The following is a 15,863-nucleotide window of genomic DNA, read 5'->3' as shown; positions in this document are numbered from 1 at the left end:
TAATATTTATTTTCAATATACCAGCATTAAACTTATTTAAAGATTTATAGGTATAAGACATGTGTATATATCAGTTTATTAATTTGATGTAATTACAGAGGCTGTCAGATTAAACAGGATAACGTATTAATCAGGATAACGTATTATACAGGATGTCGTGTTACACTGGACCCAGTTACACGACAGTTAGTTAACTTTAACAGTAATAATAATAATAATGATTGGTTTTATATAGCGCCTTATCCAGAGTATGCTGCTCAAAGCGCTTTACAATTATCAATGTACATTATTACCCCGGCAGACCTTATATCAATCTAGAACTTTCTCAGCCTCCTAGGAAGCATACAGTGCAAGCTGCCATTACAAGCAGCAAGAGCACTAACATTCTAACAATATATTTCACTGCCTATAGCCAGGTACCCCTTTTACACTTGGGTAGAGTGAGGAAATTCATGTAAAGTGCCTTTCCCAAGGACACAACGTCAGCCCTGCCGCGGCCAGGACTCGAACCCACGATCTTTCAGTCGAGAGTCTGACGGTCTAACCACTCAGCCACCGACGCCACAACAGTGAACTTCCTCTCAACATTGATATATAGCATTAACTAGACATTAACTGTAAAGCCTTCGTGGCTGAGTGGTTAGAGCATCGCGCTGAAAATCACACGGCCTCTCACCTCTGTCAGCGCGGGTCCCAATCCCGCTCGCGCCGGTAAGGGAGAAAGTTTCCCAGTTTACTTTCGGAAGGTCGATGGTCCCTTACCGGGTACATTGTATCTGGGTTCTCTCTTCCACCAATAAAAAAAACTGGGCGCCACCCGATAACTGAAAAATTGTTGAGTGTTGCGGAAAACATCAATCAATCAATCGTGCAACTGGGCTGTTAGATTAGACAGAATATCGAATTAAACAGGGTGTCTGATTAGACATGATGTCAGATTGCATAGTGTGAAGAAAGGAATGTGGGGTCAAGCGTCACTTTGAAACAGAATACAAGTGTTTTCATTTAGATAGAATGTATGTATCTTTCGAAACATTTTATTCAGCCTGATTATAGCATATTCAATCTGTAGATTGGTACTCGATTTAAAGACCTTTGGTTATAGATAAAATTTATTTCTAGTATAAATAGAATTCTTTTCTTTATTAATGATAAACAAAATTATTTTTTTTCTTACGCGTACAGATTCATCATTGACATGATGGTACAGAATGCCCCCTAAATTCATTATGTACCACTTTCAGTTTCTCGTACTTAAGATAGCTCTATTCAGCTTACTTGATTATGAATGGAAAAATCTTACTTTGTCAGTATTAGAAAACAACAGTGGCAATGATTATAAAACGATAACTTTTTTAAAAGTTTTATATTTACACAAGATTTGATTGATTAAGAGCATAGATAATCTGCATCAATCACATTTTATACAAGCAGAAAAATTAAAGGAAATAACAACACTATCCGCCAATCGAATTTAAAAGCTTCCTTCAATTGACTAGCCACAAAAACAATTCACAGCAGGTGCCCCATATCTTTATTCACTAAGGAAGACGAAGGACACCCCATTTCCTCGGGTAGCCGTAGGAATTAAATGAATTTAAGATTATTTGTTCTGACAGGAAATACCAAAGTTCGTGTTTATCTTTATTTGAATTCACATTGAGATTAGGAGAGGGTTGTATGTATGTCTTACGAACGTTTTACAAAGTACTCCTTTATCATCCATTTGTGACGAATTGCAAAATTGGAGACAAAATTATTTGGGATTTATGTGCTTTTTAATGTGCCAGGTGCCATTGAATTTTCCTTTTTGCAAATAAATTTCAACATTTAGCTGATTCAAATACACGCTTAATTGTTTTGATTAACATAATCAAAAAGAAAGTACTAACTACTCTGAAAGAGAAATTATCACTGCAATTCCGTCATCTTGTTAGAAATAAACATCCGCCGTAATATATAGTCCCTTCCAAATGTTGTACATGTACTGTTATGCAATAAACTTAAAAGATTTTGTATTCAAACTCATTCAAACTATATTTAGCTCTAAAACTTCATAGTTATTTCGGATTTCAAACATTTCGGTTGAGCATCACTGAAGAGACATTATTTGTCGAAATGCGCATCTGGTCCATCAAAATTGGTACTGTATAAGTTTTACATTCAGAAAGGAGCATAGGATTAAAACTGTGTTAAAGGGGAAATTCGGATAAACAAAGTGAAATCTGCAAGACCTACAAAAGTTGTTACACAAACCACAAAATCGCAACACACGTTTTCTGAAGGTTAAAATTACAGTCTCCCAGAGGACGACAAAAACGGGAACATTTCTGTCCTATAAAACTGATCTCTTGTATCACAACTATCTAAATTAAAATTGAAGCAAAATTTTCACTTAGGCTACATAATGAAATCGCATAGTTCTGCATAGTTCTTATGTGCAGAAGGAAATACAATAAAGAAAATCACAAACAAGCAGAGGATCAACACACCATCAGAACTGGAGCTCAACGTCATTTTAAAGAAAAAAACATTTGTAAATTGTTCGCTCCTCAGATATCGGTTGAAATCGGAGCAACACTTGGAAATTAGAATTTTTATTTTAGCACCAAATGTTATGGATGGGTCTACAGCGACTCGTAGAAAATAAAGCTTCTTTCATTATATTCAGAGTTATCATTACTTAATATGTAAAAAAAAAAAAAAAAAAAAAAATTTAATTATCAAAAAATGTATTGTTATGAATTGTTTTGTAAACTCGTCAAGGTTACTCTGTCGTTAAGTTCATTTAACCTGCATCAGAAACACAATAACAAGAGCATTCAGAAGGTAAATGTTAAAATGCAACGTACATAAATGTCAAAGTAAATGACCCATGATAAATCTACTGTTATAAAAATATTATTATATACTATAGCATTACACTGATGAGTCAGCATCATTAGAATATCATTTTAATCATTTCCAGATGTAACAATATATATCACAGACAAAAACTGCCTTTAGAGACGAATTCGTACTTCGTCAGTACTTCTGGGGATATTGAGCGGGGTCTGTCTGGCTGTAATATGGAGGGTACTGTGACGGTCCTGCGGGGGGATAAGCTGGTCCAGGCCCTGCGGGGGGATAGGCTTGTCCAGGTCCTGCGGGGGGATATGCTTGTCCAGGTTGTGCGGGAAATGCAGACTGTCCATAGCTAGGGGGTGGTACTGGAGCACCTGTAAATCCTAAAATTAGACAAACAATGAAAAGTGTACAGATTATTGCATTACTATACCCAGCAACATGTCCCTGTGTATACGACAAACACGTGCGCGCGCAGCACACCACACACGAGAGAGAGAGAGAGAGAGAGAGAGAGAGAGAGAGAGAGAGAGAGAGAGAGAGATGTGCAAAACATCTGATCGAATCTTATTTAATGATGTGCTTACATCATTCTTGTCCTTAAAGGTAGATATACAACATTTAATATGTTACATTTGATAAAGATGTCAGTACTACCACGATATTCTATATATAAAATGAATTTTAGAGGGAGAACTTCATCGAATATCCATATCCAGTGTTCTTGACGCACTTTTTATTTCCAAAATGAGTCAGTACTGATCATGTGACTTTTTTATCAATACATGTATACCAGTATATACAGCGAGTTATTTTGTCACCCAGTTTTGATCTGTGCGCATTGATCTACCCTTTCGTGTTTTGCACATAATCTAGCATATTGAACGTAGTTAGATACGTCCTTACTCCTATATCTAAAGTCGATGACATCTTTTTGACCACGTGTACAGAAGCACGATCATGGCATACATATGGCCAGCGGATTTTTTATTTTTGATGTTTTTCGCCACACTCAACAATTTTTCAGTTATATGGTGGCGCCCAGTTTTTGTTGTTGGAAGAGAGAACCCAGATACAATGCACCTGGGGAGACCACCGACCTTCCGAAAGAAAACTGGGGAACTTTCTCACTTACCGAACCCTCGCCGACAGAGGTGAGAGGCCGTGTGATTTTGAGCACGATGCTCTAACCACTCGGCCACGGAGGCCCTTATGGCCAGCAGAAGATATCTGAGAGTTAAATTGGTCAAGAATGAAAAAGAAATTTCGACCTATCCCTTCATCTAGGATATTCAACTCATTTATATAGGTGCATTAACCATGTTAGTTTGGAAACTTATGGTCTATTAGTAATTCTACAACGGTTACTGCAACGATCAAAGGAACGCCGTGGTCATTATTCTGTGATAAACCTTCATACGTAATAACTGATTATGAGAAAATTGATACACATCTCGCTTGCACTTCGTGGTTTGCTAATTTAATACAACAATAAAGTGGATAGCCGATAATTCAATTTCAAAATCAATGTATGTTGCAAAAGATGAATGACTGACGAACATTTGTCATTCAATATAAATCAATCGTCTGCATTCCGAGATCGACACATATAAATGCCTATCTAATATGCTATAAATAGATACGTACCTGTTGGATGTGACTGATGAGATGAGTTCACTACGGTGACGTTTCCGCTGCCATTGTTAGGGTAGACAACTCGACCGGTCCTACCTCTGTTCTTATTCATAAGGTTACAGCAGACGACAATAACAATTATCGTAATCACGATTCCAATCAGACAACCAACTCCGATCCCGATCACTTGTCCAGTAGTACTACAAAATAACACAAAAAACGAATTTCTAAAACAGGCTTTACATCTTTCTTAATCTTGTCATTTTTGTTCACACTATTCGAATAAATGTTGTCTATTTTCCAATTTTGAAACCTTAGAATTGGTGACGTCATTCATAAACTATAGGTGACTCGAAAAATCTCGAAACTTCGATATCGAGAACAATTTTTGAGCCATCAAGAGTCACTTATCTACGTGGCAATTATACAATTGTCGTATCTGTGTGTGTGTGTGTGTGTGTGTGTGTGTGTGTGTGTGTGTGTGTGTGTGTGTGTGTGTGTGTGTGTGTGTGTGTGTGAGAGAGAGAGATACTATAAACTTTGTAACATTGATTACAGTATCGTTATATGGTGACTGTAAACTTTGTGACATTGATTACAGTATCGTTACATGGTGACTGTAAACATTGTAACATTGATTACAGCATGGTTATATAGAGACTGTAAACTTTGTAACATTTATTATAATATCGTTATATAGAGACTGTAAACTTTGTAACATTCAATACAGTATGGTTATGTGGTGACTGTAAACTTTGTAATATTGATTACAGTATGGTTACCTGGTGACTGTAAACTTTGTAACATTGATTACAGTATCGTTATATGGTGATTGTAAGCTTTGTAACATTTATTAAAGTATCGTTATATGATGAGTGTAAACTTTGTAACATTTATTAAAGTATCGTTATATGATGAGTGTAAACTTTATAACATTGATTACAGTATCGCTATATGGTGACTGTAAACTTTGTGACACTGATTACAGTATGGTTACCTGGTGACTGTAAACTTTGTAACATTTATTAAAGTATCGTTATATGGTGACTGTAAACTTTGTAACATTTATTAAAGTATCGTTATATGATGAGTGTAAACTTTATAACATTGATTACAGTATCGCTATATGGTGACTGTAAACATTGTAACATTGATTACAGTATCGTTATATGGTGACTGTAAACTTTGTAACATTTATTAAAGTATCGCTATATGGTGACTGTAAACTTTATAACATTGATTACTGTATCGTTATATGGTGACTGTAAACTTTGTAACATTGATTACAGTATCGTTACATGGTGACTGTAAACTTTGTAAAATCGATTGCAGTATGATTATATGGTGATTGTAAACTTTGTGATATTGATTAAAGTATTGTTACATGGTGACTGTAAACTTTGTGACATTGATTACAGTATCGTTACATGGTGACTGTAAACTTTGTAACATTTACTGAAGTATCGTTACATGGTGACTGTAAACTTTGTGAGATTGATTACAGTATCGTTATATGATGACTGTAAAATTGTAAACTTTGTGACGTCAGTGCTTACAGAGAAGAGCAGCAGTATCTGTTGTAGTAGGAGCCGCAGCAGTCTTGGTCATTGTAGCAGTACTCCTGACGGATATATGGTCTGTAGGTCGTACAGAAATACACCGCTTCAACAGAACACACTGAAAACAAGGGGGAGAAATCAACATTGTACGTGTGTGAACAGCCATTAAATCATCGAGTTTAATCTTTTCACTACGTCTAACCTCTAGAAGGACGCTAACATCCAGATTCTATATGGTTGAAGATTTCAAGATGGTTCGAGATTTTGTATGGTTCAATATTGAAATTTGCTTGCATTATGGATACATTTCCCCGTGCCTTCTTAGAAGATTTCAACCCTACTTGAAAATTTCACATAAATTGCAATCTGTGATTGGCGCTTGGCATGAAATGGTCTATGGGGTGTCTAAATTGATAATCATATTCAGTAAAGTACGGTAAATTAAAAATAGAAATATTCATGAATGATTTCAGCTTCTCCATCGTCAACTTCCCATATCAATGTAGCAATATTCCATTATCACCTGCATATGAAGTTTATATCTCTCAACTGATTCGATACGAAAGAGCTTGTTCTGCGTATGGTCAGTTTTTAAATCGAGACAGGCTATCGACAATCAAGTTGATGGTGCAGGGGTTTCAACAGTCTCGTTTACAGTCAGCATTTTGCAAAATACATCCTATCTTTAGGTCAAATGCTGTATGACGTGTTTCATACCAATTGTTAGACCGTTCGTGACATACTGATTTTGACTACGGATAACTCCGTTTACCTGGTCAAGATGTATGGCTCACGGCGGCTGTGACCGGTCGACAGGAGATGCTTACTCCTCCTAGGCACCTGATCCCACCTCTGATGTGTCGAGGGTTCCGTGTTTGCCCAACTGTCTATTTGGTATTCCCTGGGGGATTTATGAGATTGATCACAGAGATAACGAACATGTAATTCCTATAACACCCATAAAGAATACAAAATAAAGAGCTGGGCAAACAGACCCCTGGACAAATCAGACGTGGGATCAGGTGCCTAGGAGAAGTAAACATCTCCTGTCGACCGGTCACAACCGCCATGGGCCCTATATCTTGATCAGGTAAACGCAGTTATCCGTATTTAAAATCAATGTGACAAGAATGGCATAACCACAGGCATGAAACGGGTCAGACAGCATTTAACCCAATGATAGGTTGCATTGGCAAACTAGATCCTTATAACGACCATAGAATTAGCAAAATGCTGACTTTAAACGAGAGTGTTGAAACCCCTGTAACATCAATTTGTTTGTCAATAGTCTGCCTCGTTTTGAAATATGATCATACGCAAAACAAAATCTTGCGTATCGAATCATTTGAGAGGTATAAAAACCAGATGCAGGTGATAATGAAATATTGCTACATAGATATGGGAAATTGACGATGAAGAAACTGAAATCATCCTGTTTGTCATAAGGTTGAGTTGTTAGTTTGCTGTTAATTTCTATTATCAATAAAATATCTGTGATGTCTCTTATATAGAGTTCACAGGTATATATCGAATCAACATATAAATGAAAATGATTATTGTTGCTTAAAAAAACGTCGTCGATATATTTAAATGTCGAGTTGAAGGCCACAGTAAGAGATTTTTTTTTATTCATGTAGAAACTTTTGAATAAACTCTCCTTCATAAGAATATAAAAACAGATCAGCTAACAAAGGAGCACAATTCGTACCCATTGGAATTCCAACATATTGTTAGAAGGCCTGATCACCAAAGACTATGACAATATTGTCAATGAGGAACTCCGGCATATTTTTATTTCATTTGCAGAGTACTTGTGTGTGGAATCAGAGTAGTACTTAACAAAGTAAATTTTTGGATGACTAATCACTTGATCTGACCATTTCCTTTTTCCATTTTTGTTGAAGAAGCAACTGTCTATGATATCAAAATGTCTAGTCTTTAATTTATCGTAAGGAATGGTTGTGTAAAGGTTTGAAAAGTCATACATTTTAATGTTGTTGATTTGAGATAAGTTTTGCAACTTCAAGTTTACTATAAGTTCCGTAGAATGTTTTAGAGTGAAAGTAGAATCACATTTGATTTACATAACTTCTGTCATATGGATTCGCACAGTACGTTTGACGTTTCTACTTCACAGCTGTTATGCTATTTTCGTGAGGAGCAAAAATAGGAGCTTGGTAGAACATTTACTCGATCCAGCAATGTGTCTTTCTTTATCATGTTTATGTGAAGTTTAGGAGTCCAGTATAGGTACGGTAACTCATATTCATCCGATCCATTGATCTATTCCATAAGACAATGACATTTAGAAATTAGTAAAACCCATGCTGAGTGTGTAATTTCACTATGACTTATGTCATTAAACCATACTAGTGTTGTTTTCAAAAGCCACGGATATGTAAATTAAAATTACCGATTTAAGATATTTTCAGTTTATGGTCAGGTGGCTCAGTAGTAGAGGACTGGACTACGACAAGACATTCAGGAATGCTAGGTTCGAATTTTAGTCTGGTCTGTAATATTTCCATCTTCCCCTTTTACAGATATCAAGCATACAGAAACATTTATATTTTGCATAGTTAAGCGAAAGTAATCTTTAATTTATGCTAATTAACACATCAATTATTGCTATCGTGACGTGGTTCACAGCGATCAGGTGATGACTATCGTGACGTGGTTCGGAGCGATTGCAGTGATTGTAAACCACCTTGATAGTTGTAAAACAGAATATAAAATTAAAAATTGCCATGAATATGTTTACAAACAATGCATTTTGAATGTAATAGGAATACCGAGTCCGTCTAACTGCCACACGTATTTTAGGTTAAAGACAAATCTAATTAAAATCAGATCCTAGGATACGCTCACAATCGCAGAGTATACGGCGCGGATCTATGAAGTCTGATTTTAAGTAGATTGGCTTAAAGACAAGAGTCTGTAATTTTTTTCCAATGGAAAAGTACTATAACACTGTGAGTTAGGTCATAACGCAAGGGCGGATCCAAAGGAGGGTCCAGGGGGTCCGGACCCCCCCCCCTTTTTTTACGGACCAAAACCTTTAAGAGTTATTCAATTTTAACGATTCTATGAGTCAAAATGATATGAAAGGTTGATACATACATGTAATTGCATCATTCAAATCTATCAACACCAGTATATCATTTAATTCTAGGATAAAATTGATATGTATTTACGATATTTTCGTCAGATACAAGTATCACTAAGAATTCTTAAAACGTATATGCAACATAAAAGTTTTGTTTAAGAAGTAGACAATTTGAAAGTAAAAAGAAGTACCAGGAAATGCATAGAATGCAGGGTTTTGCACCATTTGCCCCAGAGCTTCTAGGCGGTCCCCACACCCCCGGCCTATCGGGAGTAACGTAATTTGAATCAGCTTCTTTTCTATTTCATTGCCAAAATAAGGTCCGAGTAACTAGAACTTTGGAAACAAGTAGTAAATCAATTTTAACATTTGTCGTGTTTAACAAACTGTCTCGAGATCCCCCTAAGGTGTTGTGTACACAAGCAAAGGGGTGTAGACTCCTGAATGTACCAGAGGTGGGATCAGATGGCAGGGAGGAGTAAGCATCCCCTATTGACCAGTCACATCCGTCGTGAGTTCCATATCTCGATCAGATAAACGAGGTAATCCCTAGTCAAGAACGACCTTACAATTGGTACAAGATAATTTTGATGCAAAGCATCAAATCGGCGTCTAAAAATTTTAAGATTCTACAGTAGTTCCATAGAAACACATGGAAATTGTCATATGAAATATTTTATTTCAAATTGGAAACCAAAGCAGGAAACACTTTGATTTGAATACTCACTTTTAAAAAGCGTCACATGCATTATCATTTACAAGTATGATATATATATATATATATATATATATATATATATATATATATATATATATATATAACCTCTAAACACTTTCTTGAAATATTTCGACCGTGTTACCGGTCTTCTTCAGTCGTGTTTGCTTGTGTTTAGAGTTTTTTCTGTATTTAACTTCCAAAAAGAGACTTTATATATATATATATATATATATATTAAAAGAAATAGAATAAACAGTACACAAAGTTAAAAATTTAACGCAAGCGCTTTCATTTTATAATCCTCAGGCGTTACATTTTAAAATAGTTTTGAAATGGTTTGACGTCATAAAGGCGTCCTAACATTTCACGTACATAACAACGTCATAAACGAATGAAGGGAAAAGGATTTTACGTTAAGCATATTATGACGTCATAGATAATAACAGTAAACATATTTTACAGTAAGCTATTGAGAAAGACACTTTATTAAGACTTTAAAACCGGCTCTCAATAGCTTACTGTAAAATATGTTTACTGTTATTATCTATGACGTCATAATATGCTTAACGTAAAATCCTTTTCCCTTCATTCGTTTATGACGTTGTTATGTACGTGAAATGTTAGGACGCCTTTATGACGTCAAACCATTTCAAAACTATTTTAAAATGTAACGCCTGAGGATTATAAAATGAAAGCGCTTGCGTTAAATTTTTAACTTTGTGTACTGTTTATTCTATTTCTTTTAATATTTTATACCGGACACTGTGATTTTTTTTAAAAACACAATTTGGATATATATATATATATAAAGGCATGATCACTGGCATTGGTGACGTCTTCCATATGAATGAAAAATTCTCGAGAGGGACGTTAAACAATATACATTCAATCAATCATATTTAGGTCTCAAAATTGGATGTGTCCGGTTATAATTGGAACAGGGACTTACAATAAATCATTTTATAATCAGGTGGTGTGCTCAAAAAGATCGTAAACTTACAAGTGCTACAGTTACATGTAACAGATACATCGAGGAAGTTCAGAGAAAACGTATAAAAAATACGGACGTCACCTAAGTTGATGCTTGACAAAATTGAATGTGTCCGATAAAAATTGCAACAGGAACTTAAAATAAATCATTTCAAAATCAGCAAATGTGCCTAAAAAAAGAACCACAATTAACATATCAAGGAAGTTCAGAGAAAACATACAAAAAAATACGTAGTACGTCACCCTAGTCAGTGCTGGACACAGGAAGCCAACAGCGTCATCAAACATGACTGGAAGAAGTTAAACCATCATTTATTCCTAATTAGATTGCAGTATGTGTTTTTGAATTTCTATTAGTTTTATAACAGAATTTTATTATAAAAATACAGTTAAAACACTGGACGTTATGGGGGCTGGGACCACATTAGGGCACACCGGGGACCTAAATTCGAACAACAGACCCTTTGTCTCTCTGATTTTCCCATACCCCTCTTGATTGAAATCCTAAACATCCGTCTATACTTATAATGCATTGAAGTTAAATTGATTTATAAAATGTTGAAGTACCAATATGATGGAAATGAAACAAACAAGAATATCATTTGATTTTGAGTTTCAATAGTTTGCAGAAACTATGCATGCTTCAGTAATGTGTTTGATAATGTGTCTTACAGTTTATAAATAGAATGCCATGTCAAGACCCGTATCTATGTCACGTGATGATGGCGGTAGACCCGTATCTATGTCACGTGATGCTGGCGGTATTATTTGCTGCTCTGGCTGTACTGTGCATGTATACAACTCTGATTTTCATATCGCGGATTTAACCAAAGCAATAACCAAAATATTCATATAGAAAAATATTTTGCAGGTGAAGCATATTCAAACCAAAATGACCTGCTTTATCACTTCCTTTATCTATTTTTTCCAAAACACTTATCATGCTATTGACATCATCCGTCTCTTGTGTAAGTCAAAAATCTTTTTTAAAATTCGCCTAAGTTTGTGAGATTTGTCCGATTTCCGTTTTTCAAAAGATATTTTGTTGGCGTGAGATCTCAAAAACAGTAAAATATTTAAAATTCTACATATTGTATGTTATATGCATTTCGTTTACATGTTGTATGTTATGTTTACATGTTGTATGTGTTATATTTACATGTTGTCTGTGTTATGTTTACATGTTGTATGTGTTATGTTTACATGTTGTCTGTGTTATGTTTACATGTTGTATGTTATGTTTACATGTTGTATGTGTTATGTTTACATGTTATATATGTTATATTTACATGTTGTCTGTGTTATGTTTACATGTTGTATGTGTTATGTTTACATGTTGTATGTTATGTTTACATGTTGTCTGTGTTATGTTTACATGTTGTATGTGTTATGTTTACATGTTGTCTGTGTTATGTTTACATGTTGTATGTGTTATGTTTACATGCTGTATGTTATATTTACATGTTGTCTGTGTTATGTTTACATGTTGTATGTGTTATGTTTACATGTTGTATGTTATGTTTACATGTTGTATGTGTTATGTTTACATGTTATATATGTTATATTTACATGTTGTATGTTATATTTACATGTTGTATGTTATATTTACACGTTGTGTATGTTATGTTTACATGTTGTATGTGTTATGTTTACATGTTGTGTGTGTTATATTTACATGTTGTATGTGTTATATTTACATGTTGTATGTGTTATGTTTACATGTTGTATGTTATGTTTACATGCTGTATGTTATGTTTACATGTTGTGTGTGTTATATTTACATGTTGTATGTGTTATATTTACATGTTGTATGTGTTATGTTTACATGTTTTCTGTGTTATGTTTACATGTTGTATGTTATGTTTACATGTTGTCTGTGTTATGTTTACATGTTGTCTGTGTTATGTTTACATGTTGTCTGTGTTATGTTTACATGTTGTGTGTGTTATGTTTACATGTTGTCTGTGTTATGTTTACATGTTGTATGTGTTATATTTACATGTTGTATGTGTTATGTTTACATGTTGTATGTTATGTTTACATGCTGTATGTTATGTTTACATGTTGTGTGTGTTATATTTACATGTTGTATGTGTTATATTTACATGTTGTATGTGTTATGTTTACATGTTTTCTGTGTTATGTTTACATGTTGTATGTTATGTTTACATGTTGTCTGTGTTATGTTTACATGTTGTCTGTGTTATGTTTACATGTTGTCTGTGTTATGTTTACATGTTGTGTGTGTTATGTTTACATGTTGTCTGTGTTATGTTTACATGTTTTGTGTTATGATTACATATTAAGTGTGTTATGTTTACATGTTTTTTGTGTTATGTTTACATGCTGTATGTTATGTTTACATGTTGTATGTTATGTTTACATATTGTATGTGTTATGTTTACATGTTGTATGTGTTATGTTTACATGTTGTGTATGTTATGTTTACATGTTGTCTGTGTTATGTTTACATGGTGTATGTTATGTTTACATGTTGTATTTTTTATGTTTACATACTGTATTTATAGGTTATAGACTTTGTATGGGAAAATATGACGACCGAGTTTTTTGGCGCGTAGACGGACCGAGCTTGCGAGGTCCGTTCGCGACAAAAAACGAGGTCGTCATATTTCCCATACAAAGTCTATAACCTTTTTATTATATACTTTCAATTTCATTTAGAAAGTAACAATAATTTTATTTTTAACAATAACTTTATCGGTTTAACTGAGTAAAAGATGAAAAACACAAAAAAAAATTGAAAATTAACGGCGTAGAAATTTGACTGTGACGTAATGTTTGCGGGCCGGAATGTTTCCGGGCATATATCGTGTGATATATGCCCGCAAACTTTTAAAGAAAAAAGAAGAGATGAAATTGAAAGTATATGATAATTATGTTTATATGTTGTGTATGTTATGTTTGCATGTTGTGTGTGCTATGTTTACATGTTGTATGTGTTATGTTTACATGTTGTATGTTATGTTTACATGTTGTATGTTATGTTTACATGTTGTATGTTATGTTTACATGTTGTATGTTATGTTTACATGTTGTATGCTATGTTTACATATTGTATGTGTTATGTTTACATATTGTATGTGTTATGTTTACATGTTGTCTGTGTTATGTTTACATGTTATATATGTTATGTTTACATGTTGTATATTTTATGTTGACATGTTGTGTGTGTTATGTATACATATGCAGTACAGTGCTATGTTTATATGTTAAATGACTGCTAATGTATGGTTAGTCAATAAATAGAAAAACACATGTACGGTGAGACTGGGTTCAGCATAGCTCAATGATTAGCTGATGTCATTTACTCTATTTTTATACTCCGTTGGGTTATTTACCAATAAACTATTTGTAAAAGGTACATAATATCATACCTGAAAGAGTTAGAATCAAACACAGCTCAATAAATCCCGGAAACAAATTCAAAATATCCATTTTCATTGTGAAATCCAAATTCCAGATATAAACACCCGATATATCCGTGCTGTTCTTGTTAGTTTCTGATAAGGAAACACAAAAGTAGGTAGCACTCCTAAATTTATTTGACGAAATTATCGGGCCTCTCAGATTTTAAATTCAATCCACCTGAATTTATTACACCGCACGGAGTGATATGTAACTTTGGACGCTAAGTTTTTTGTTTTTTAATATCACAATCACGGTTTACGGACAGGAACCGTTGACCTTTTCATATGTCTGTTGGTGCAGCTTGTCAAAGTTTGCAGGTTTCAATGTTGTAATATTTGTAAAAAAAAAAAAAAAAAAAAAAAAAAAAAAAATTAGCAGATGATACACCTCGTAGACGGAAGTTAAAACTTAAAATTTACCGAGATGTTGCAGTCCTGTTGCGTGTGTAGATGTGTGGAAAACTTATAAGTTATCGCGAGATGTACATAGTCCTCTCGTGTGTGTAGATGTGTGAATCAGTTACAGGTAGACTAGAATGAATAAAGGCGACAAAATACACACAGGATGAGAGAGGGAACAGCTGTCAGTCGGGGGTGGGGGTATTCTGAGTAACAAAATATTTCCTAAAGTGAATTCACGCCGTTTATGCACGGTGAACTAACAGTAATTTTCTTTTTATTAATTTATTCTTTCATTCTTTTATCTATTTATTAATTTATTTTTGAATTCATAATCAACCCAAAACCAGTAACATGTATATTGTTTAACATTCTAATTAACATATGTAGCTCTCTTTGCGATTTTGTCAGATAATGATGTTTGGTCTTAACAATAATCCACCCCCACCCCGAAAACATTTAAAGGGAAAAAAATAAGAATAAACGTATAACTCAACCTGACATGCTTGACAGATATTCTATTTACTAACTAAATATAGAAACAGGATGGAAACCTTTATCAAATAGAAGACAAACGCTATGTTCAATATCCATAACTACCTAGCTCTCCTATCTATTTACAATAAATCCCATCAAGTACTCGAGGTCATGTTTCAAGATACCACACACGTAATTACAAAAGGTTATGATATCTCTAGAAGTACACTTCGCGTGTTTAAAAAATCAATTGTGTCGGACATAGTCATATAGTGGAACCGCGGTAGATTTCGTGATGATTCACTATTTCACAAACTTTACAGAATCTTGACAACTATGATATGTTTTGGAAGGATTTCTTAAACTTTGTTGGAACTTTGTCAATAGTATTTTGTGTTTATATTGATCGAGGGGCGGAAATAGACACTAACCCAGTCCAGTAGAAGTAATATTGGAATTTCTTTAAGATGACGTGGTTGTTTGTTTGTCGGTATCAAAAGGAGAAAATAATTTAAAATTCCTTCTTTTTTAATTGAATTACATATATCTTATTTTTTGTTCCGTCTTGACGTTTTCATCAAGCGTATATGAAATAAGATACGTGTATTCATTAAATTTTTTTAACATTTTATTCTATCTTTTTTTTCAATGTTTATTTTTTGGGTCCCATTATTAAGCAATCATATCTCATTACAAAATTCTAAACC

At 34.1% G+C, this 15,863-nt stretch overlaps 1 protein-coding gene across 1 annotated transcript; it reads right to left on the bottom strand.

Moving 5' to 3' along the window:
• Window positions 1-2,937: 2,937 nt before the first annotated feature.
• Window positions 2,938-14,598, bottom strand: LOC125654996 (protein shisa-4-like). Its single transcript, XM_048885105.2, has 4 exons — window positions 14,248-14,598; window positions 6,036-6,156; window positions 4,492-4,679; window positions 2,938-3,227 (listed from the first exon to the last, which is right to left on the bottom strand). The coding sequence occupies exons 1-4, from the start codon at window positions 14,312-14,314 to the stop codon at window positions 3,025-3,027; spliced, it is 579 nt and encodes a 192-aa protein (XP_048741062.2). The 5' UTR covers window positions 14,315-14,598; the 3' UTR covers window positions 2,938-3,024.
• Window positions 14,599-15,863: the final 1,265 nt, after the last annotated feature.

Source organism: Ostrea edulis, chromosome 7 (genome assembly GCF_947568905.1).
Source record: "Ostrea edulis chromosome 7, xbOstEdul1.1, whole genome shotgun sequence".
Classification (NCBI taxonomy): Eukaryota; Metazoa; Mollusca; class Bivalvia; order Ostreida; family Ostreidae; genus Ostrea; species Ostrea edulis.
This window is presented reverse-complemented; position numbering and strand designations above follow the sequence as displayed.

Excerpts from the sequence above, each read along its gene's own strand:
- LOC125654996 (XM_048885105.2), bottom strand. The coding sequence starts at position 14,314 with ATGAAAATGGATATTTTGAATTTGTTTCCGGGATTTATTGAGCTGTGT. Across the intron at positions 6,157-14,247 it reads TTTGATTCTAACTCTTTCAG|TGTGTTCTGTTGAAGCGGTG; the intron begins GTATGATATTAT and ends CCTTGTTTTCAG. Across the intron at positions 4,680-6,035 it reads AGATACTGCTGCTCTTCTCT|TACTACTGGACAAGTGATCG; the intron begins GTAAGCACTGAC and ends GTTATTTTGTAG.